We start from the raw sequence: 23,460 nt of genomic DNA on the forward strand, positions 1-23,460 counted from the left end.
TAAAATATCAATAACTACAATAATCATGCTTATAAAATCAAACCAAAATAAGTTTATTATTATTATTATTATTATTATTATTATGTGTATATAATATAAATTGGAAAACAATAATATTTTTATCTTATATTTGTCTTGCATTTAAACTAATATTAACTAATTTCTATTTTTTTTAAACTAAAGTATTGACTCTTAATATTTTTCTAAGAAAATAATAATGAAGTTAAATTTTGACAACTTTCTTTGTAATGCAGCACCATTGTAATTTGCAAGTGCGAGAACTTTTATGTAGCAACAATTCTGAATAGCATCAAGCTACACAAATAAAGCAAGTCCTATAAACTTCTAAACTTGTATTTCAGTTTCATTTGGTTCACAGTATATATGCTCCTACACCTACACTACTGTATTTGGGGGTGGAAGGAATTGAGAAAATGGAATATTCACAACGTTGAGAACTCATGGCATGGCCATGGAGAGGTTTCTTCACATGTAAGTTATGTCATCTTCATCATATTCAGCTGTGACTTCTCCCTTTCCTGATATGATTTTGATCAGGCTCTTTGTGGCTTGCCCGACCGCTCTCGACGTCTTCCTTGCAGCTCCAGCAACAGCAGGTTGCAAAGATATTATGGGCAAGCTTGCCCTTTCTTGAATCATTGCTGCATCACACCAAACCATAGAATCTAGTTGGTATTTATGAATGAGATTGAATGTTATTGCATAATTTGAGATTGTGGAATTCTTAACATGTTCCTAGCAGAAAGAGGGCAAAAGATGATATAGAGTTTTACTCATCCATAGGAGGAACAATTTAGACTTAAGTATCATTTGTCCTTTGAAATATGAACACAAATATTTCTGAGTTTTCTTTTCCATTTCCAGTTTTCTCTTATTCCTATGTTCAAGTTTGTGTAGATAAGTAAGAGAGCTGCTAAATGTGGTAGTCAAAACTAATCATAAAAGGAATATAAAAGGATTATGGCATAATACATACACATGGTTTGCTGTTGTGCCATTGAACCAATGTTCCGAATTCCAGCTTCTGCGGCTTGCAAAGCTTGAGTTGACTTGTTTATTCCCTCTGTTATTTCCTGGCTAATTTCCAAACACCAAATGATTTTAGATCCACATAGGCAACATTATTTTAAGTTATGGCTTTGAAAGAATTTATATAAATGGGGGCTTCTGCTTTTCAAACTAGTAGCTAGTAAATGTTTGAAGTTTTCATTTAAAAGCCGACAATTAAATATACAAAATTCAGTACAAGGATTGCACTCCAGACAGTTCAAGTGTTCAACTTCAGTGGGGAAGCCAACCACAAGAACTATAAAGAACTTATCAACTTTAAGTGTTGCATGTAAAAGAATAGAAAATGAGAAAAAGGAAGAAATAAATGGAACCAGGTAACAAAAAGTCTTCCTCAAGAATTCAAATACTCAAAATTAAGTACAGATATCCACCATCTGGAACTACTTCAAGGAAACCGTTTAAGGAACAATATTTATAACAGGTCTAGAAGCTTTCATCTTAGGCCCTATTTCATTACAACTCACAAGTCTTTCATGGCTAAATATATGAAGCACCAGGGTCAATGGATTACCAAAGAAAACCACATTCAAGTCCTGTGATTAATGCCAAATAGGAAACTAGGATGAAAGTAAGCGAGAACCACTTCAGGTAAAATATATTAACTATATTATGGTATTGTTGATGTAAGAATGGGTAGCATAAAGTTTCTTAGAACAATGTACAAAATCAGTAAAACCACATAAAATATCTATCTTGGTTCTAAAAGAAGTGATTCAGAAACAATGTATTCAGTGTCACCTTAGATCACTTAGTTCTAGTGTCAGATCACTAATTTCCATCCCCGAAAGCCTAACAGCAGCCATGGTACTCGGGAGTTCCTCTCTAGCAGTATCTGCTAGCTTCGAAAGGGATATCGCAGCATTTCTCATTGCCTGGTGAAACATATGGAAGAGTTTATATGCAATATATTTGGAGAGTTTGTTTAGCTTAAATGATTATCCAAATAGTGGATGACATAATGGTATGTCTAAAGCTGAAAGGAAAATTTAAAAGCACAACATAACAAATTTTACAACCATTTACACCATTGTTAAGCCAAATTCATACAGAACCAAATAAAAGATCAAAGTATTGAACCCTAAACAAATATTAAAAAAAATTTAAACCTTCAATACATCATTAAGCTTTACAGAATTAAAAGGAAGCATCAGTATCATAGATTCTTATATTTGTGACTACTTGTATTCAACATTCATAACAACTTAAAAAGTTTAGATAATTATATGTAAGCATTGTCATATAAAACTTACAACTAGAGTGGGAACAGCAGCAAAAACAAGGCTAGTGAATGCCACTGAGGTCTGCAGAAACCAAAAAAACAGAAAAGAATCAAAACATCAATTAGGATCAACAAACAAAACTGAACTCAAATCTAGAATGGGAAAACAAAAAATTAAAACTTCAAAAGTGAATCCAAATTATCAGGTGAAAACAAAAAGGGGCTATACCGTGCAGGCAATGAATGCGAGGAGAAAGAAAGCTTGGTCACTCAAACTGAACTTGGGAACTGGAGAAGAAAAGGAGGAAACTTTGGGGGTACCCACTTGGGTGTGAAATTGAAAGGTATCACTCTGAATAACAATGGGTTCGGATCCATTATTTGATGAAGAACATGCAAAGAAGTGCGGTGACCTGAATTTGGTTGAGATGAGAAGGATATGGCGCGAAGTGGAAAAAGTGGGTTGTCTGATTTTGAGGCAAAGATTGAAACTTTGGTGTGTGGTTAAGATGAGAGAGTTTATGGACATGGTGATTCAAATTGGAGTTGCAGGAATGCCACACCCCCTAACCTCACATCACCGCTCTCTTCTATTCTTTCTGCTACTTTGATTTTTCAGCTTGCAAATACAGCCACAACTATTAATTAAAATATATATTTATAACACAAAAATGAATGAATGGGTTCAATTATTTTACTTAATTGAATAAACTGGTTAATAATTTAGAAACCAAAGCTATAAAATAAAATCAATATAAAATTCCTTTTCTGGGTTATTAAATCAAATTGTCCAATAGTTTCACATGTTCGATATTTACTAACAGTTTATTTACCGGCTTTGAGAGCCTTGTTTGGCAATAAAAATTAAAAAATAATGTGCCCAATAAAAGTTAGTTAATAAAGTAGTTATATATTTATGTATATACATATATTATTTATTTTATATATTTTTAATGTGTATTCATATTCTATATGCATTTTATACGAGTGATTGATCTTTTATGTATATGACATAGTTGCTTACAATAGGTGCAACCCCCCAATCTATTTTTTATTTAATTTTAGTTCTTAAGCACACAAAAATCTCTAACCTTGCTCTTATTAGTCCACACAGGAGAACCTTCATAATCCAACATACGAGGAACAAAAGAGCGTAATCTGTATAACTTAATTTAGTTCTGGATTCATAAGTACGGAAGATATAAATACAATACAGGTCTGATGCAATTTTTTCTTCATCGATAAATGCTGAAGAAATCATAATCATCTTAAATTCTTAACCACATGCTGAAACAACTACAAATGTGGCTAAAAATTACAAAAAAAAAGCAGCATAAATACAGTAATTGAAAGCAAAAAAACTACATTGTCGGCCAATAATTTCAAATCACAAGATGAAAGCTTTCCTAAGTTACCGGTATCACTATCATTCAGTACAAATCCAATGATTCAAGGACCCTACGAGCTTGGATTTGCAGAGCAGTTAGCCTCTGCTCAGGATCCAGCGTCGAGCCAAACTGACTAGCTGCCCATATCAAGGAGGCTGATTTCTCCCCAAGTAGATGCCTTGTATCTTCATGTATAGTTGCCAAAGGAGGAGCATCTCTTCCATTGACATGTCCAATGAGCAGCAACAGAAACTCTCCACATTTTAACCTGAATAATGCCACTTTCTTCATTATTCTACTTTGTTATCTCAAGATAGTGGAACAAGTCTCTGCATAATATCTCGAAGGAATGAAAAGTTAAGCTACAACAATGTTACTAGAACTACAAAACACGGCCTGCGAAAATATAGAACCTATAGAATTAACATCAAAATTCAAAAAGAGGCAAATGAAGATCCATTGCAGACAAGTATATCGGCTATAATACAAACGAGACTGGAGATAAAAAGCAGTACCTGAGATTCTCATCCACTTGTTTGTCCCTGATAAGGTCAGCAACTTCCATAATACCACTACATTTCTCAAAATCCTAAAAAATTATGATCAGAAGAGATAAATTTTCAAAAACGGAACAGCAAATAAAATGTTCTCTGGCAAGAAAAAATAGTTGGTAAATCTAAGCCAAGAAACAACAAATATTGAAGAAAGAACAATGTCAAATTATTGGTAACACATCTGGATAAAGAAAGAATCATGATGATCAAACTAGAAAAATAGAACAACTAAGCTACATGTAAACAACAGTTAGGGTACCATTTGATTAGATGATGAATCCACCATCAATGAGATTAGAGCATCTAAGCATGCACCTTGCTCAAGTACTCCGCGAGTGGATAATATATTCATTAAAACCTGCAAAGAAGATAGTAACAATATTACATATTGGTATCCAATAGTTTCATTTTTGCAAGTTTCAAGGCTTTGGTAGTACAGAGGCACATGCACATCACCTAATGAAGGTGTTTACTAATTTGCCAATATTTGTGGCATTGATTAATTGGAGTGCAAGTCTCATACTTTTATGGATAAACATCTTTGTTGGCCATTGATATGAACAAAATATGTTTCTTGGCTTAGTAGACATTTCAGTAATCACTAGGTGTCTAGCATTGAATGCTCAAAGAAACTCGAGGGTACATTGTTCTTATCTTAATTGAAGAAGAGGAAAGGGTTACAATATACTCAGGAACTGTAATGTTTGCCACAAGGTTGAAGCGTCTTCCACATGAAGTCATAAACCCATTGGAATACACCAAGACAGAGTAGCAACAGTTGCTGTAGCTTATGTTAATGTTATGTGCTGATGGTAACTTGGTAAGAACTAATCAGCACAAGACCGTCCATAAGCACAAGAGAAAGCAACAGTTTGTTTGTCATGTAAATTTCGCTGTCTCCTATTCGGATTGTTCATGCCACTGTTCTTTTAAATCTATTACTCTCTTTGATACAAATTACTTTTAGCATGTTGCAAATTTCACTCTCAATGAAGAATAAGCATAGATGAAAACCTATTTCATGAAACCCGGAACAACAGCAAAGACTCTACGAATCACAGTGGAAAGAATCCATTCTCATAGGTGCAATAAGGTAAATGAAACATGCTTCCAGATAAGGTTATTAAACTCTCGAGTATAGCTTAGGTCTCAAAATCGAGTTTACGATCTTACAAATAATCTCTTTCAAGTTTACAATCCGAGCTATAGGATTCAAGTTCACCTAGGCTCATGGAGCTGACGTAAACTCGAGTTTGATCCCTTTACTACCAAATCTTCCTCCTCCTCCCAACATAGACTCAGACACAGACACACACATGGATAGAAAAATGAACGATTACCGGAATAGCATTGTGTTGATGTGCAAGCGCTGTACTCTGCGGATGAAGCAAGCAACAACCTTCCAATACCCTCAGTGCAAGTGCAACTTCAGCATCAGTAGCTGGACTCGTCAGCTTCAGAGGCTCAACACCAAATATATGATTCAAATCTCTCACCCTATTCTCATTCTCATAATCCCCTGTCTCTCTCAAACAATGCTCAAACAAAACCGGAACCACTGCACAAACACCACGCACCATTCACCATCATCTAACAATCAATACAACACAAATTCAACAAAATTGAATGTAAATAAATGCACACGCATACTCAATGGCAAATTCACAAACAGGTACCTTGCAATTGGGGAATGGATTGTGTTCTATTGAAGAGGTCAATGGTGGAATCAGATTCAGCGACAGATCGGAGGAACTTGAGGATGTTACGGAGGCCACGCACACGGAGGAACGAGAACTCAGCACGCGCGTCTCTGAGTCCTGTTCTAAGAGCCAATGTAACTTCTCTGTACACTCTCTGCTGCTGCAACGAATCCACCAGCTCCTCCACGGCGCCGCCGCGATCCGCCGCCGTCGTCGTCTTAGCATCCGGTTCGGGTTTCCCTTGGCTCCACAAGGGCTTCTTCAGGTACATCATCGCTTATGAGATCGAATGGAATCGATTCAACTCGATCGTGTCAGAGAAAAATCAGATTGTGATTATTCTTCAGTGCTGTGGTGGCAATTTCAACGTTGGAAGGAAAACGAAGGTTCGAAATTGATTCACGTGGCGGAAGATGATTGAGAAAGGAGGAAAAAAGTGTGTCACTGCGTGATTGAGTGATTCTGCTTCCAAGAGTTCGACCCAAATCCGACCCGAATTTCTGAATTCGGTTTGTTATATGCAAAACCAAAAAATGTCTCTTAAAATTTAGTTAATTGTAAAAAACTGGTTTTTTATTAGTTTCTAATAAATTAATTTTTAATACGTAATAATAATAAAAAAGTGAGATAAACATTCAATAACAATTAACAAATACTTTCTTTGAATTAAGGCATCCCATTTTAGTGTGTGTCCAAAAATTTAAAATTCATTTTGAAAAAGTTTCGTATTAAGATATATAGAAATAAAAGTTCTATAACATTTCCAATAAATAAATAAACTCTTAATGACTAATGAGTTAATCCGATGTTACTTGTGAGAGGATAAAACGCAACACGTATTGCTAGTCTCCACCAGTAGTCCAATACCAAATAATGTAATAGTAATACACTCTTCAAAGTTTTACCAAATTTTGTTCGTCTTGAATTTGTTACTGCTTACTGCTTAGTTTTCTTAAAAACTAACCCGCCGTCAATAGAAAAAGAATGATAGACATTTTTATTTTTTTAATGTGAATAGAATTACTTCCATTTACAAAATACCAGTTTTCAGCCAAAGAAATATTTTTTAAGAAAATAAAAAATTTCCTATTTTATGATTTAGTTAAAAATAAGAAAAACCACAATTTTGTATATTATTTTTTAATTTTACCAAAATTAGTAAATAAGGATTTTTTATCTTTTAAACATTAAAGAAAAAGAAAGAAATATAGGTTCGTTTTTGGTGGCTGTAAGAAGAATTTGTTCTAGAATTTGTTTCCAGAAAGAGTGGGACCAAGGGTAAATACGTAATTTAGTGGCCTACTTCCTTATCTAGTTAGTATTTTTCGTGTCTTCCATTTGCGTTGGCTTAGCAACAATCAAAAGGGGGCAACGCTGTTTCTTCTTCTTCTTCTTCTTCTTCTTCTTCTTCTTCTCTGTGTCTCTGTTAACAGACACAGAGACATACAAATACTTTCACATTTTCGTTCCTTACATTGGAATTTCCAATAACATGTCTCTGTCTCTGCGTTTATCTTCTTCTTTTCTTCCCCAAATTCCAACTCCTCCTTCTTTCTTATGTTTTGTTCCTCCCAAGTTCCAAAATGGCCATTTCCTTATATGCCGCTTCAGGCGCAGACAACCCTCCCCTTTAACCCTACGTTGCTTTTCCACCTCTAAAGAAGAACATGATAATCAACGAATGAAGGGTCCTCAAATGGATGATGAAGAAGAGGAAGAAGACAAAGCTATTGCTTCGTTGGTTTTGCCTGAAAGATGGGATGTTTTGGGACTTGGTCAAGCCATGGTGATTCCTTCTTTTCTTCCTTTCTTTCTTTGTTTATTTTAAATTTATCATTTGCATTGCTCATTGATATGAATTGAAGAGTAGGGATAGAAATAGATTTGTGTATTCGAAACACTCACATTCATTTAAGTACCTTTAGATATTTTAAAATGGAACCATGCTAAATATACACAAAAAAAATCAGTCGGCAAATCATTCACCAGTATAAAATACATATGAAATACGAGTTAAACAATACCTGTATTTATACATAATGGTGTCTGATTTAGTAGCTGATTTTTGGTATGCACGTAGTATTTTTTGGAGAGCTCGGTGTAGGTATGACAAATCAATACATGGCATATATAATATCACTTAACTTAGGGAGCTAAGCATAATTTACCATTGAAATTCTTATGAGTTATGATGCTTTGAGAATAGGAGGGAGTGAAGGTTAATGTGTTTGTTGTTGTTGCTGGGATTTGTTCTTCTAGGTAGACTTCTCGGGCATAGTAGATGACGAGTTCCTTAACAAGTTAGGATTGGAGAAGGGAACGCGCAAGGTTGTGAATCACGAGGAAAGGGGTAGAGTCTTGCAGGCTATGGATGGTTGCACCTATAAAGCAGCTGCTGGTGGATCTCTTTCTAATAGCTTGGTTGCCCTCGCCAGGCTTGGAAGTCGTTCTGCCACGACTCCTGCCATAAACGTGGCAATGGCTGGCAGTGTTGGAAGTGATGTCCTGGGTGGCTTCTACAGGTTGGCCTTCTTCATTGCTGAGCTCTTTTCGTTAGTTGTTTGATCAAATTGTGCTAGTTTACTTAGGATGTAGCTGATCTAGTTTTGCAAAAAGAGATTGATTAATTTGGAACTTAGTACTCTCATCAATTTGCAATGATATTTTTGTACATTTAAAAGATAGGATAACGATAGAGTACAATCCTTGGCCATAACATAGGGGAAGACAATGCTAAGAGGGAAAAATGACGAAAATTTTTGTGTTCCTTTGGAGCTCAATCATGTTATGATGCCGCAATTCACAATTTTACATATTCTATCTACTGTGATCTACATTTTGTTGCTGCATTATTTGGAAAAGTATAGTTCAGATTGTGTTAATATCTGTATTCAAGTGTTTACCTAAAGAATATCAAGTGTCACATTTCTCCCACTATACTGCTTACACACTCTTTGGAGATAGGTTCTTGTGACAATGATTCTATCTGCTTTGTTCTCGGCACATGAAATTTCTTCCAGTTCCTTTGTTGTTTGCTTACATTCTATTTCAAACTTTCTTATAGGGAAAAATTACGGCGAGCAAATGTGCAATTTCTTTCTGAGCCTATCAAGGATGGAACTACCGGAACAGTTATAGTTCTCACAACACCAGATGCTCAACGCACAATGCTTGCATATCAGGTTCGGTAATTGCAGAAGAGTTTGTAGATTCTTTGTTAACTGATAATCTGTTTCTAAGTATATGTGGATTGGTTTGTATAGTTTTGATCCTCTTTGTTTTTATGTATATCCATAGAATGAGAAGAACATTGAGACATCTAAATGGCATGTTGAATAGTTAAGCTATGCAGGTTGCCCAAAGTTTCTTGAGTTTTGTTTTGGAGTTGAATTGTTCACTTTGTATTCCATTTTGTACATTGAAGGAAACAAAAGACTTAGCAGTTACTCTTTCATGCACTATTATTTATTTCTACTTTTAAGCATCAATCTAGGAGTGGAAAATGGTTATCTTGGCTTTCTACTAGTTTTCTCTTCCAACTTGTTTATTTTCTGTCACCATATCAATGGTGAAGATGCTAATATTTGTAATCTGGGGGCAGGGTACATCATCAACTGTTAACTATGACAAAATCTTGGCTAATGCGGTTACCAAGACCAACATACTTGTTGTTGAAGGGTATCTATTTGAACTACCCGATACCGTTAGAGCAATAACAGAAGCATGTCAGAAAGCTCGCAGTAACGGTGCCTTAGTTGCAGTAACAGCCTCAGATGTCTCCTGCATTGAGAGACACTATGATGATTTCTGGTAAGATTATTATTACTTGACATTATTCTCCATAGATTTATGTAGACCTAGAGTTCATTCCTTTCCATGCTGCAATTTCTTCTTCCATCAGGGAAATTATCGGGAATCATGCGGATTTAATCTTCGCAAACAGTGATGAGGCCAGAGCGCTCTGCAATTTCGACGCAAAGGAAAGCTCTGCTTCGGTTACAAGGTATCTGAGCCACTTTGTTCCGCTAGTATCGGTAACTGACGGTCATAGAGGCTCCTACATCGGTCTAAAGGGTGAAGCCGTATACATTCCCCCGTCTCCATGTGTTCCGGTAGATACTTGTGGTGCCGGAGATGCATATGCATGCGGCATACTTTATGGTGTTCTAAGAGGCATGTCTGATTTGAAAAGCATAGGTTCAATAGCAGCTAAGGTTGCAGCCACTGTTGTAGGTCAACAAGGAACAAGGCTTAGAGTTTCAGATGCAGTGAAATTGGCTGAATCTTTCACATTTCACACATCTACTCATATTGGCACTGATCACATTTCTAGTGTCTAATCAGATTGCTCTTTGCATTTGATTATGAAGAAGAAGAAAAAAAATATATTCTTTGATCTAGATATATGTAGTTTCCTTTTGTTTAGCATATTTCAAAGTTATGTACATACTCTAGTTGTAAAAATAGGCATGCTTTCAATGGAATTACTTAGGCTTCAATTAAGTCTTCCATTTTCAGCATAGCCATTTCTGGTTCATGTACATTCTTTATTCTCGTAATATGAAATTTGGAAAATTAAAAAAGAAGATTCAATCTATATATCATTGTAACCATGGCATCCAATGTAAGAACTATATATTTTATGATTCTGGCTCAAAATGAGATCAGAATATTTTGTTAACAGTTATGAATTACATTAAAGGCCTTTGCTCTTTGCAAAATCAATTGATATAAATCAACTATCCTAAAGCCAGAGCAATTTTTAATATGCTCTTGATCTGACATAATCAAACATAATAAAAATACATCTAACATCACTGTAGAATCTTGTTAACATAGTACAGAGTGCTGTGTTTGTGAATTTCTACCGAACAACTGAATCTGGAGGAGCTTCTTCGGGAATCTGAGATTTGAATAAAAATTAATTAAAATAGAAGACCATTTTGTTTGCCAACATTAACAGCTAGAACACAGTGTAAGATGATGATTACCTCTCCAGGATTCCATTTCTCTTTTAACCAAATACTGAGATCTGTTGAAACATTCTCTCCCTGGGACATGCTTCTGCAGAAATAGAAAACAAGAATACATGCCATGTAATTTGTAACTTACATATGAAGCCATTTACATTTTGAAATTCCACAAAGATAACCTCAAAAAGCTTCTGTATTAAACAAAATTTGACGTTTCCATCCAGGTTTAATACTAATGTAAATAGGAGCCTTTCTACTCTATAAACTGTAAGTAGATGGCTAAACAAAATACATTTCATCTATGAGATAATAAGAGATGTGACTTGCAACATAAATTTTAATGCTATGCCTCTTTTCATCAAAAGGTCCATAATAGAACAGTTAGAAGGGGATTATCTATGCCCTATTTGTATATGGCCAGGCAATAATACACAGAAAAGTTGAGCTAATTTTGGGTGAACAGTGACATTAAAAATAGTTAAATTGTGGTAACTAGTTCTGAATTAATTAACATAATGCAACCAAGGACTTACGAAGATTGAACATCTGGTGTAGTCTGAAACATTGGAGTGGAGCTCAAGTCATTGAAGCCAAAGGATGACTGCTGAGAAGTTGAACTCGGGAACATTGTTGACTCCGCTGGGGTAGAGAAGGGGCTGCTTGGAGCACCTGAGAAGCCTCTGCCACTTATGTTTGCAGTGTTGGGTGTAAAAGTGTTTCCTAGTAGTTATTATAACATTTCATAATTAAACACACATAAATGGGGAAGATATGCACCTGAAAAGTGAAAACTGTAGTTGTGGTACACTAGATAAGTAAATATATACCTCCACTTCCGAAGAAACTAGACTGTGGCGGAGTGTTCGGTGCTTGTGCAGAGGGCCTAGCAAGAATGTTATGAACAGATTACTATAGGCGAAGGCAGGCATAAAAGGAAAAAAATACATCAAAAGAGAAAATTACAGGAAGAAGGACAAAGTCATTGAATGGAAAGCAATGACAGCAAACTTGCGTTTTACTCACTCTAGTAACACCATACTTTGAACCACCAAGGCCAGATAGTATAAAATGCTAGAAAAGCTATGCATGTAGAGGTATAATACAATAACCTAATAAACCCGGGCACAAACTATTAAATACCTTTGAACACCCCCCCCCCTCCACCAAAAAAAAAAAAAAAAACTCATCGCGGGAAAAATTATGAGCAGGTCATTACCTATCAAATCCCGTGTTCAATGAAGCACCCAGTTGGCTAAAGCTTGAGACTGACACAGGACCATTGTTTTGTGTAGTTATTGAAAATGGATTTGCATTATGCTGGCCATTATTTTGCATAGGCATTGAAAACGGATTTGCATTCTGATGATTTTGACTGTTAACAGCAGGATTAAATGGCATTCTGTAGGGTTCAGAAAGTAGTTTCTCGAACTCAGCCAACTTGGAATTCAGTGTATTTCTCTCTCTCTCAACCTGCAAAGAATATTTTCAAGTTAGAAATAATAAAATTGTATGAATGTCACCTAATAGTTTGAAACATCAGCACAAAAAGAAATAATTGTAAAGAGTTTTTATTTTTTAATCGAAAATGAGTTTTTATTACAGAAAAATAAGCAATTACTGTCATGGAGTGGATAAGATTTCATTCAACAAAAAGGAGAGGGGGGAGAGGTGGGGGCCGCAAAAAAGAGAACAGAAACAATGGAAAAAAGAAAAGCGTAAGATATCCAGTCTCACTGGGTATCGTAAATTGGAAATCCATTTAAAGTGTAGGAATACTACATCCGTTCTTACAATTGATTGCAAGTTCATCCCTCGCTTCGCATCCTCATAAGCTGCTGCCCTCAGTTCTTCATAGCTAATATCACCAACTATGTCACAAGGTGCACTGCATGCATTGAAAGAGGCATTAATATATCACAGTTTTTAACTTTCTTAGAAGTGCAGCGTTGAGTTAATTCATCTTCAAACTTTGATGGGCTGCATAGTAGGTGAATGGTTGATAAACTTTAGCCAATTGGACGAATTAGTATCTTACTCTACATGATCTACTGTCTGCGTTAAGATTTTCAAACCATTATATGTCCAAGAAATATATATACCCTTTAGAATGACCATAGCATGTAAGTATCCAGAGTGGCCTCTCTTGCTTGAAATCTTCAGCAATCTGGCGCTTGCAGACCTCAGGATCTGTACATCTTCAATTGCATCAACAAACATTTAGTAAAGTATATCACTTAACTAAAACAAAGCAAACCCAATGCAAAACACAGACATTCAAAACACATGATCTGTAGAGGCATTGATATGGACCATACAATGCAGCAATGATAAGGTATCCTCCAAAAGAGAAGCCATAAAACTTATTGGAGTAAACATTAAGAAACCAAATTAATCTTCAAAATAGGTCAAAGGCTTTCAAGTTTCAACCAAAGATTACAGAATTTATTTCAACATAATTAGACATATTTCTCTATGTTTTATGCACATCGTAGACGTTTAGGCCTAGACCTATATGCGGAACAATGTGCCATCCTAGATTCCCAAATTGATTTGATACGACATCACACGAATGTGAATGCATTAAGAGAAGGGAACAGGGGATTGAAACACTTACTCATGATTCGCCGGTAGGGGGTTGTTATCAGATTGCCGCGAAGCGCCACCCCAAGTCCATTTGTTTTCAAAAGGCTGATTCAAATTAGAAAAGCACACTATCAAGACCAACATTAAACAAAAGCATCTTTTACTAACAATAGTTGATCAGATTAACTGAAACCACACAGAGCAACAAGAACTCCTCAAGAAAAAAACACTCCCTTTTAACTCCATATGCACAAGGGAAAGAGTAACAAGTAAGTAACAACCTTAAATTGGTTCTGTTGAGGGGTCCCTTTGAATTGTGAGTTGTTGATGTTGTTCTGCACCCCAAAGCCAAAAGGATTGGTCTTTTGCTGCTGTTGGTGTGGTTGTGAAGCAGATTTAGACCCAAATCCAAAAGGGTTAACATTTTGCTGTTGCTGTTGCTGTTGGTAAAAACTATTCTGTCCCCCAAAACCATGAAAACTATTATTAGGCTTCCCTTGTTGTGCCACAGCATGTATAAATTTACACCTATCTCCGTATTGACAGCTGAAAAAGAAAAAATAAATAAATAAATAAACAGAAGCAGTAATCAGAATTCAGAAACACTGTATTCTCAGAACGTTAGGATCCTATGAACAAAACAAAGGAACACTTTTACGAATAAAATTAGCTTAAAAGTAAAACAAATAGGGTAATTTGAAGAAAAAAGAGGAAGAAGAAGAAGAACCTGCCACGCTGGAAGTTTCTGCAAAGGTCTCTCATTGAGATTTGGGGTTTTACGTCTGAAACAATGCGTAATTTCTACTACCCGCGTTAACTTCCTAAATCAAAATTAAAATCTATCCTCAGATACACTCTTTCTCCGAACCGATTTTAAATTCAACATTTACAAAAACCAACCTTCCCAGTATTTATCTTATAAACAGTTTTTTTTTTTTTTTCTTTACTTGACTTTGGACACGTTGGAATGAATTTTTACGAAAAGAAAATGTTTTAAGTGACTCTCTTTTTTTTAATTTAAAAAAATAATAATTTTATCTCTGAATATTTTATATAAAAATATTTTTTATTCAGTAATTATATTTAAAAATAATAATATAAGAATATTATTTGTTTGTTATGTTAAAAATATTTGTTTAGATAATTTAAAAAAATATAAATTATAATTTTTAAAATATATTTTTTTAATATTTTTATTTTTACTATTAAAATTTTATCAAACATATTAAAAAATAAAAATACTCATTAAACATATCTTTTTTAATAAATTAATGATAGCGAAATAACCACTTTAAAAAGATAAAATAAGAATCTTTTGGATTAAGAATTTTTTTTATATATAAATAAAATAATATTTTTATTTAACATATTCATGCAATCTTTAGATTATTTACAAATTTAAAATTTGAAGCACCAAATAGATCAAATCTCAAATTTCTTATGCATTTGAAATGTATATATATTTATAAATTATGCTATATGTATAATTTGAAGCACTAAATAAGTCTTTTTAACAATATTAAGTTAATTTATTAATAATAAAAAATATTTTTAAAATAACACAAGTGCACATGTTCTCCATTAGTACACAATTAGAGCGCATTTTGCATTTTTCGTATTTTCTGTAATACATAATTTTTTATTAGAGAGTACACAAATTTTAGGGTAATCTACCTAATTAAATAAAATGAGTGAATCATTTACTTATATACACAAAACAGAAACCTGTTACGTGCATGTGCAATTTCATCTTTATGTAAACCGTGGGAGCCAACCACAATTTCAATGTAATACATAAACCGTTGCTACTAGGCACGGTTTACTTGTGAATGGAATTTGTCATAAACAGTGACAAGCTACCACGGTTTATTAAGGTAGGAAAATGCACATAAAACATGGTAAGCAGCAACGGTTTATGAAAAAGTTTGAGTGGGAATAAACCTTTGTTAGCTGCAACGGTTTATGAGGAGGAAAAATCTATATATATGTGAGTAAGATTCAAGCTGGTGAAGAGATTATTGTCACAATGGCAAGTGAGGAAGATAGTACACTTGTCTTAGTGCATTGCTCTGGAAAAATCCAAAGAAGCAAAAAATATGGTGTGAAGTTCACTGATAGAGAACCAGTGAGTGTTTTCATCAGTTCATCAAGCACTTTGTCAGATTTGAAGAACAACATCTTGCAGAAGTTTGGGGTATTTGGTAGCAAGTGGGTGAAGAAGCTATTCTACAAGATTCCCATCACAGTTGTCTCGATCAGTGTTAAGTATGATACTTTGTACTAGCGGCTGATGAAGATACTAGGGTTCTGTACCTTTGGAGAATCCAGGGGTCTATGGGGCAGGCATATTTGGTGGGCACCAGTGGTGGCTTGATCCATGATGCGCAAGGCTTTGGAGAACCTGATCAAGTAGAGAATGCAATGTGTGACGATGACTCTGACCACGAGCCTGTAGATATCGTTGGGGACAGCGATGATGACACAGGTGCCAATCCACATACAGAGCATGGGCATTCAAGTTCTGGCACTCAGCAGTACCCTCCACACTTCTCCACTCTTAACTTGGAGGCTCTGGGTCAACAGGCAGACGGTGGTCCTACAGTTGGGGGCTCTTCTACAGAATTTCAGATTGGGCAATCATTCCAAAATAAAGATGAGGTTGTTTTGAGTGTGAAAGACTACATCATCTGTCGAGGTGTTCAGTACAGACTCATCGAATCAGACCATCTGAAGTATCATGGAAAATGCAAGGAGTTCGGGAAGGTTTGTACTTGGTTGATTCGCGTAGCGCTGCGTGCACGAAAGGGCACTTGGGAGGTTAGGAGGTACAACGGGCCACACACTTGCTTGGCAACCTCCATTTTCAGCGATCACCGTCAGCTGGATTACCACGTTATCTGTGCGAGGATTCTTCCCTTGGTTAGGGCAGAAGCTGCGGTTACCATAAAGGTCTTGCAACAAGCTATAGAAGCCGATTACGATTTCAGGCCTAGTTACAGGAAGGTTTGTTGGATGGCGAAACAAAAGGCAGTGGCACAGATCTATAGAGATTGGGAAGAGTCGTACGCGAAGTTGCCACGTTGGATGCTAGGGGTACAATCGACCATGCCTGGGACAGTTACTGTCTTGAAGACCTCTCCTGTTCAACTTGGGGGTGAGGTCGATGGGTCAACTGTGTACTTTTATCGACTTTTCTGGACATTTCCACCATGCATCGAGGCATTTCGGCATTGCAAGCCCCTCGTGAGTATTGACGGTACCCACTTGTATGGCAAGTACGGAGGCACGCTTCTGCTGGCGATAGCGCAGGATGGGAACTCGAACATCCTCCCGATAGCCTTCGCCCTTGTGGAGGGAGAAAATGCAGAGTCATAGGCATTCTTCTTGTCCAACCTACGATCGCATGTGACGCCACAGGAGGGTCTCATTGTTATCTCTGACAGGCATAATGGCATCAAGGCTGCACTTGAGGCCCCTGAGACTGGATGGCTGCCTCCACGCGCTTTTTGAGTATATTGTATTCATCATGTGGCTGCAAATTTCGCCCTTACCTTCAAAGGTAAAGATGCTAGGATGATGTTGGTCAATGCTGCTTACGCAAAAACAGAAGCAGAGTTTTATTACTGGTTTAAGATCATGCGGACTGAGAATCTGGCAATGTGTGAATGGGCCAACCGGATAGAATACGACAAATGGACCCAACATGAGGATGGTGGTAGACGATTTGGGCACATGAAAACCAACATTAGTAAATGTGTGAACTCCGTGTTAAAGGGAACTTGCAACCTCCCGGTCACATCGTTGGTTAAGTCTACTTACGGGAGGCTTGCTGAACTATTCGTGTTTCGCGGATAGACAGCAGAGGCACAACTCGAATCTAGGCATGAATTTTGTCAGGCGTTGGTCAAGGCTATTGATCGGAACATAAGAGACTCAAGGTGATTCACTGTGACTTTATACGATAGGCACCATGATACAAGCGAGCTTCGTCCTCCATGACTCCACCACTCAAATCTCACCAAAACCTTCCAAAACTCTCTCTGAAACTCTCTCAACCCCCTTGCTCTTTCAATTTTTGTTTCAGTACAAATTATCCGCCATGACCATCAACAGATTATGTATTTATACCACTTTGCATGTAAACTGTGGGAACCAATGGAGTTTTCATTCAAGTCCTCCTCTTCATAAACCGTGGGAAGCAACCATGGTTTATGCCTAAGCTTTTTCCTTCATAATCCGTGGTAGGTCGCCACGGATTATGCCCAACATAAAACCTTGTAGCCTCCAATGATTTACGTACAAAATAGAAACCGTGGTTAGCTCCCACGGTTTACATAAAATTGAAATTGCACATGCACGTAAGAAGTTTCTGTTTTGTGTATTCAGGTAAACAATTTACAGAATTTATTTAATTAGGTAGATTGCCCCAAATTTTAAAGCACAGTATATACAATTTTTTACATAACATAAATTTATTAATATAACACATAAATTTTTGCACATAGTATACAAATTTTTAAAATATAGCACACAAATTTTCAAAATATAATACACAAAGACGAATTCAAAATATTACCATGGGTCAATAACATATATAATATTAAAGTAAAATTTATACAAATAAATTATATCATATAAAATGCTTTACAGAAAATATACGGATAGAAAAATATATTTTAAAGTACAAGTCTTTTGAGTAACAAAGTTTAACCAAATTGTTTAAAAATAAATCATCGTTACTTCTTCTTTTTCTTACGTTTCTTCTTCCTTCTTCAACGTCGTTATCGCCACTGCCGTGTTTCTTCTTCCTTCTTCAACGTCGTTATCGCCACTGCCGTCACAGCGCCATCGTCGTCATTGTCGCTATCACCACTGTCTTCTTTTTCTTCCTCTTTTATGTCATTATCATCGTCTTCACTTCTTTTTTTCTCTTATAAATGTTTAGAAAATTAGATCACAGAAATTTTGATGCATAATATATAAATTTTGGTATATAGCACAAAAAAAAAAAATTTAAGGACCACATGGCCAAAACATAAATACCCAACCAATAAAATACGTACAACACATAAATTTTTGTAAACAACACAAAAATTTTGTGTGCATAGCATATTGCTTTTTATGTGCAGCATAGAAATTTTTGGAGAGCTACATATCTAGAACATTGATTCACTTAACTAACAAAAAAAATTTGTGCTATGTATAAAGATTTGTGTGTTATGTGCAAAAAAAATATGTGTTATGCGTAAAAATATGTGTGCTATATCTATAAATTGTGTTATGTGCAAAATTCAGTGTTATGTTTCAAAAATTTATGTGCTATACTAATAACTTCTTATGCTCTCCAATAAAAATTTGTGTGCAGCAAAAAATGCAAAAAAAATAATAGTGATGTATGCATGTATTTTTTTCGCTAGACTTTATGTAAATAATAAATAGTTAGTTAGCGAATAAATTAATTATTAATCAAAGTGATTAGAAAATGGAATTTTTATAGTTTAATGAGATAGAAAAAATTAAAACAAAAATTTTGACACCAATTTTAAAGGATTTGGTCTAAAATTGGGCCGAACCAGGTGAACCGGGCCCGTATTGGCCCAAGCCCAACCCATCACACTAAATCAAATAAGCTTCAGCTCCTCCTTTCCCTTACCACAATGAAACACGTTGAAAAACTGAATTGGGGGAAGGGAAGGATAGTTCCATGAAGGAGTGTGCCTTTCCACATTCCCCACACCCTTATCATGATAAGAGAGGGAACTTTTGTCCTTAACTTGCCATCCGAATACATTTTCAAGTTAACGAGCAAGCGGGATTGCACCCAAATCATGTCCTCTCGACCATTCCAACCATACACACATCTCGACCGTTCCGGCCACATACGCATCTCGACCATTGCGGCCACACACACATCTCGGCCATTCCGGCCACACATAGTCATCCCCAATCTCATCATTAACACCTTAGTTCAGTTACTCTAGACCTTCCTTTACTTCCAAGTAACCCTCCTTCTCATAGCTTAATCTTATTGTTTTAAATTTTTACTTCATCTCCAAGTTTCCTTAATTTCCTATCTTCATCCTAAGACTAGGCTTACTGACAATATTTAGGCCAAAGGAACGAAAATTAGAAGTCTAGAGGTTCGAGTTTAAGCTTTAAAATATAAAATCTGTTTTTGCTGAAACAGGGGCCACGAGTACACGTGATCGATACGCGTTTAGGCCAAGACGTGTATGCATCCCCTGATTACGCGTACGCATGCAAACTAGGCAGTAGCGTTTGTCCGCGAAGGGGGTATATGCGTACGCAAAAATTCCATGTCATGCGTACGCATGGACATGCGTTTCTCCAAAAATTTCACTAACTTTCAAAAGCTGCAGAATTTTAATTTCTAACCTCAAACTTTTGACACGCATAACTTTTTTGTTTTAAATCATTTTTCATCTGTTCTTCGAACGGTTTAAGCTTCACGGACCCAATTTTCACAAAAAAAAATTTTGAAACCATTTGGGGTTCGGAAGCCAAGTTATGACTCGCCGAAGTTCGGCCAAAAACCAACTTTTCACAAAAAGCTCAAACCTCAATTTTCACAAAGACTAAACTTAATCCCACTTTCTTTACTCATATTCAACACAACCACACACCATTTAAAAATGCCAAGACCTCCACACCTTACCTCAAACAAATATACCTCAATATACACATATTCTCATATCAAACATCCATTTCTTAATCAACAAGAAACATCAATAAACCACTACAAACTCATATTCATTTTTCTAATTCATCATTCATAAAACTATTTTCACCATCCACAATCACATTCGCATCATGCTTTAATTCCACCCAATACACACCCTAAGTTCTTCACTTCCACCAACAAAATAATCAACATTCTATCATACATATACAATCAATGACTTCAACTTATCAAACAATAATCAAACACCCAATAGCATATAGTCCCACTCTAACCATGATAACCAACACATACTTAAATTATATCATCAGTCAATATTTCTAATACTAAGCATCCAACACACATAATCATTTCAGCTTATCCTATGGTTCTCTAGCCTAAATTTTCACAAAACCTTACATATTAAATACGAGAAATCAAAACCATACCTTGGCCGGTTCCTCCTTAAGCCAGCGACACTTAAAATTTCCCCCATTCCACAAGCTTCAAGCTCCAATGCTGGAACTTCGTCCCACACCACCCATTAAGCTCCAAATTAACAATAAACACAATCTAATCCACGTAATATCACAATAATCAACATAAGGTTCACTAGTTTAATAATTCATTAGGGTTCAACAAATTCTCACCTCGCCCACGAGTTAAACGGGCAAAATCCAATAATTACCCACTGCTAGAGTTCACCTAAACTATCAAAATTATATAATTCTTCAATACCCAAAATCCCAAAAATCGAAACTGAATGGAGAAGATTTGGGTGAGAAAACGCAAAGTCCTTGCCAAAATTCTCATTGGATTTTGTAGAGAATTTAGAAACAAACGCATGACTGCTGACGGCTCGTCAATCGGAGTTCTGAATCAAATGTTATTTGGAATTGAAATTTGGGCAAGGGTTAGGTTTTGTTCTTCTTTGCATCTCCTTCATCTTCAGCGTGAATGGGGTATTAGAAGAGGAAGAAGGCTGGGTTGGCTTATTTATATGATGGGCCCTGGCCTAATTTGGGCTCGGTCCAATCAGTTTGGTCCATTCGTTCTAATTTTAGGCTAAATTTTTTAAAATTAGTGTCAAAATTCTTATTTTAATTAACTCTATCTTATTAAACTATAAAATTCATATTTTTAATTTTTCTAATTAATTATTAATTTATTGGCTAATTACTTATTAATTTTATAAATTTTACAGAATACGTCTCTGATGATACTTCAAAAGTTATGTTTGCTTTTAGCCCTAGCCTCTTTGACTTTCTTCTTCTTTGATTGAATTGGTAAACTACTTTTAGTTTCTTGATTTTGTCCTAGCACAGAGCTTTTTTTTCTTTCTTTTCTTTTGAGAAATCCCGTGGGGTTGGAAGAGAAAGAAGAGAGAGAAGGGAGAATTTGGTTTCAGTGGTGTGAAGTGATTTGTTCAAATGAAATGGAACTTGAATCACTTAGTTATCATCTAAGTGAATGAATGGGTTTGGATATAGATCACTATTTCGGTAACTCAAACTTTGGATCAAAAGAGAGAGATGTTATGAGTACTTTGTTTAAACTGAAATATTCTTGGCTAATAACCCAATAATGTTTAGTCTTTATCTTAACAATATTTTAGTTTTTTAAACTCAACACACAACTTTTTAATTCGATTCAAAATCTAATTGCTCCCCACGCTCACCGCACCATCAAAAAAAATCTCATATTCTAAACTATTCAAACTGTGATATTAATAGTTTGATGAACTAGAAGAGAGAGAAAGAGTGAAAGTTGAGAGATGAAAAAAAATTAATTTTTTTTATTTTAAAAATTTCAAATGAATAAAAATAGAAAATTAAAAAAAATATTTTATGATTAACCTTATGTACTCCTTGTGTACTCTTATTATCATTAATTACCATTAACATTAAACTATAAAAAAAATCTAGATAACAAAATCTTAAAATTTTGTTACTAGCAACGGATTTACTTTTTTAAATACTATAGTTTTCGGCATTGAGTATTACTAGTTCTATAGCTCACTTCTATCATTGGTGAAACTAACAAAAATTATGTTCAATTATTTAGTTATTTCTTCGTACATAGGACAATGAAGATGGTTTGATGAGACTATGCTAGACTGTTACGAATCCTTTGAAAATGTGAAAAAGAAAGAGATCACAGATAAGGAAAATTTGTGTATTCTGCCCAATTTGTTAGGCTAAGGTTCAACCATTTTATGCAAGCGGCAATACTATTAAAAATTTTAGAAGACATGTTATTAATCTGATTTTATCATATTATCATTCTGTACTCAATCAGGTACATAGATTTATTAACTACAAATATTGTATTACCCTACAAAAATATATATGCTTAATATTAATATATCATTTAAAATTTAATTACAGTGTGGATCTGGTCATTTTTTTCGATTGGATTGAAAGATACCACGTTAAATAAGATATGATTCTGATTTTAGATGTTGCACGATTTTAAAACTCCCCCATTAGGAGCCTCTTAAAAATGTTTGGAAAGACATGAACACAATTAATGACGCAACAGACAAATAAGGGAGGTAATTTCTCATATATTTATATGCCTTAATTTTTGTCTGCATCTATTGTATATTGTACTCTTACTTAATTAATAGTTGCTCTAAAATATGTTTTTTATTTGTTTTTAAAAATTAAATTTACATAGAGTGATGACACACAGTTGGATTAAAAATTAGTAGTATTTAGAATTTTGTGTGTGATTTACTGTCATATCTAAAAAGTTTGTTGGTACAACTGAATCATATTAATTGTGTATTTAGATTATTTTTTATTAGAATAATATTGATGATAATTAATTACAGGAGTACATAAAAAATACATAAATAATAGTAGTTAATGTATTCTTTATGTACTCTTATTATAATTAATATAAAAAAATAATTTAAGTAAAAAATATTAACTTATCATATAAAATTAACATTTTCATATTCTAAACTTAAGATTTTCTCAAGAAATGTTAAGAAGATAAGCTAGATAAATTTTGGTATGCACTCAACACTTATTAAATACATATTACAATTTTAGCTCTTTCTTAAACTTTATCTGTTAAAGAGATTTTTATTACCACTGTGATTAAATGAATTATATTTTTCAATAATTAAAAATGATTACTAATTTATTTTAAATAGTAAAATATATTTTATAAAATAATAAAATATATTTTCTTAAGAAATGTCAAAAGGATAAGTTAGATGAAGATTTTGGCACATCTTTTACTTAGTGATTAATTTTTTTGGT

General features: G+C 34.8%; 4 protein-coding genes across 4 annotated transcripts; 1 reads left to right on the top strand and 3 right to left on the bottom strand.

Annotated features, from left to right (window-relative positions):
• Positions 1-238: 238 nt before the first annotated feature.
• LOC112789326 (uncharacterized) lies at positions 239-3,469 on the bottom strand. The gene is made up of 5 exons (XM_025831172.2): positions 2,541-3,469; positions 2,343-2,393; positions 1,831-1,964; positions 998-1,098; positions 239-662 (listed from the first exon to the last, which is right to left on the bottom strand). The coding sequence occupies exons 1-5, from the start codon at positions 2,838-2,840 to the stop codon at positions 487-489; spliced, it is 762 nt and encodes a 253-aa protein (XP_025686957.1). The 5' UTR covers positions 2,841-3,469; the 3' UTR covers positions 239-486.
• Position 3,470: 1 nt separating this feature from the next.
• On the bottom strand, positions 3,471-6,593 carry LOC112789325 (uncharacterized). The gene is made up of 5 exons (XM_025831171.3): positions 5,930-6,593; positions 5,594-5,811; positions 4,513-4,611; positions 4,215-4,288; positions 3,471-3,967 (listed from the first exon to the last, which is right to left on the bottom strand). Exons 1-5 carry the CDS (start codon positions 6,225-6,227, stop codon positions 3,742-3,744), a joined length of 915 nt encoding a protein of 304 aa, XP_025686956.1. The 5' UTR covers positions 6,228-6,593; the 3' UTR covers positions 3,471-3,741.
• A 700-nt stretch (positions 6,594-7,293) lies between these two features.
• On the top strand, positions 7,294-10,550 carry LOC112789327 (uncharacterized). The gene is made up of 5 exons (XM_025831173.2): positions 7,294-7,739; positions 8,213-8,475; positions 9,018-9,135; positions 9,555-9,763; positions 9,855-10,550. The coding sequence occupies exons 1-5, from the start codon at positions 7,446-7,448 to the stop codon at positions 10,291-10,293; spliced, it is 1,323 nt and encodes a 440-aa protein (XP_025686958.1). The 5' UTR covers positions 7,294-7,445; the 3' UTR covers positions 10,294-10,550.
• Positions 10,551-10,554: 4 nt separating this feature from the next.
• Positions 10,555-14,473, bottom strand: LOC112789328 (zinc finger CCCH domain-containing protein 16). The gene is made up of 10 exons (XM_025831174.3): positions 14,237-14,473; positions 13,791-14,055; positions 13,541-13,614; positions 13,026-13,121; positions 12,718-12,811; positions 12,143-12,396; positions 11,754-11,809; positions 11,460-11,646; positions 10,945-11,017; positions 10,555-10,856 (listed from the first exon to the last, which is right to left on the bottom strand). The coding sequence occupies exons 1-10, from the start codon at positions 14,269-14,271 to the stop codon at positions 10,818-10,820; spliced, it is 1,173 nt and encodes a 390-aa protein (XP_025686959.1). The 5' UTR covers positions 14,272-14,473; the 3' UTR covers positions 10,555-10,817.
• Positions 14,474-23,460: the final 8,987 nt, after the last annotated feature.

This window comes from Arachis hypogaea, chromosome 3 (genome assembly GCF_003086295.3).
Source record: "Arachis hypogaea cultivar Tifrunner chromosome 3, arahy.Tifrunner.gnm2.J5K5, whole genome shotgun sequence".
Taxonomy (NCBI): Eukaryota; Viridiplantae; Streptophyta; class Magnoliopsida; order Fabales; family Fabaceae; genus Arachis; species Arachis hypogaea.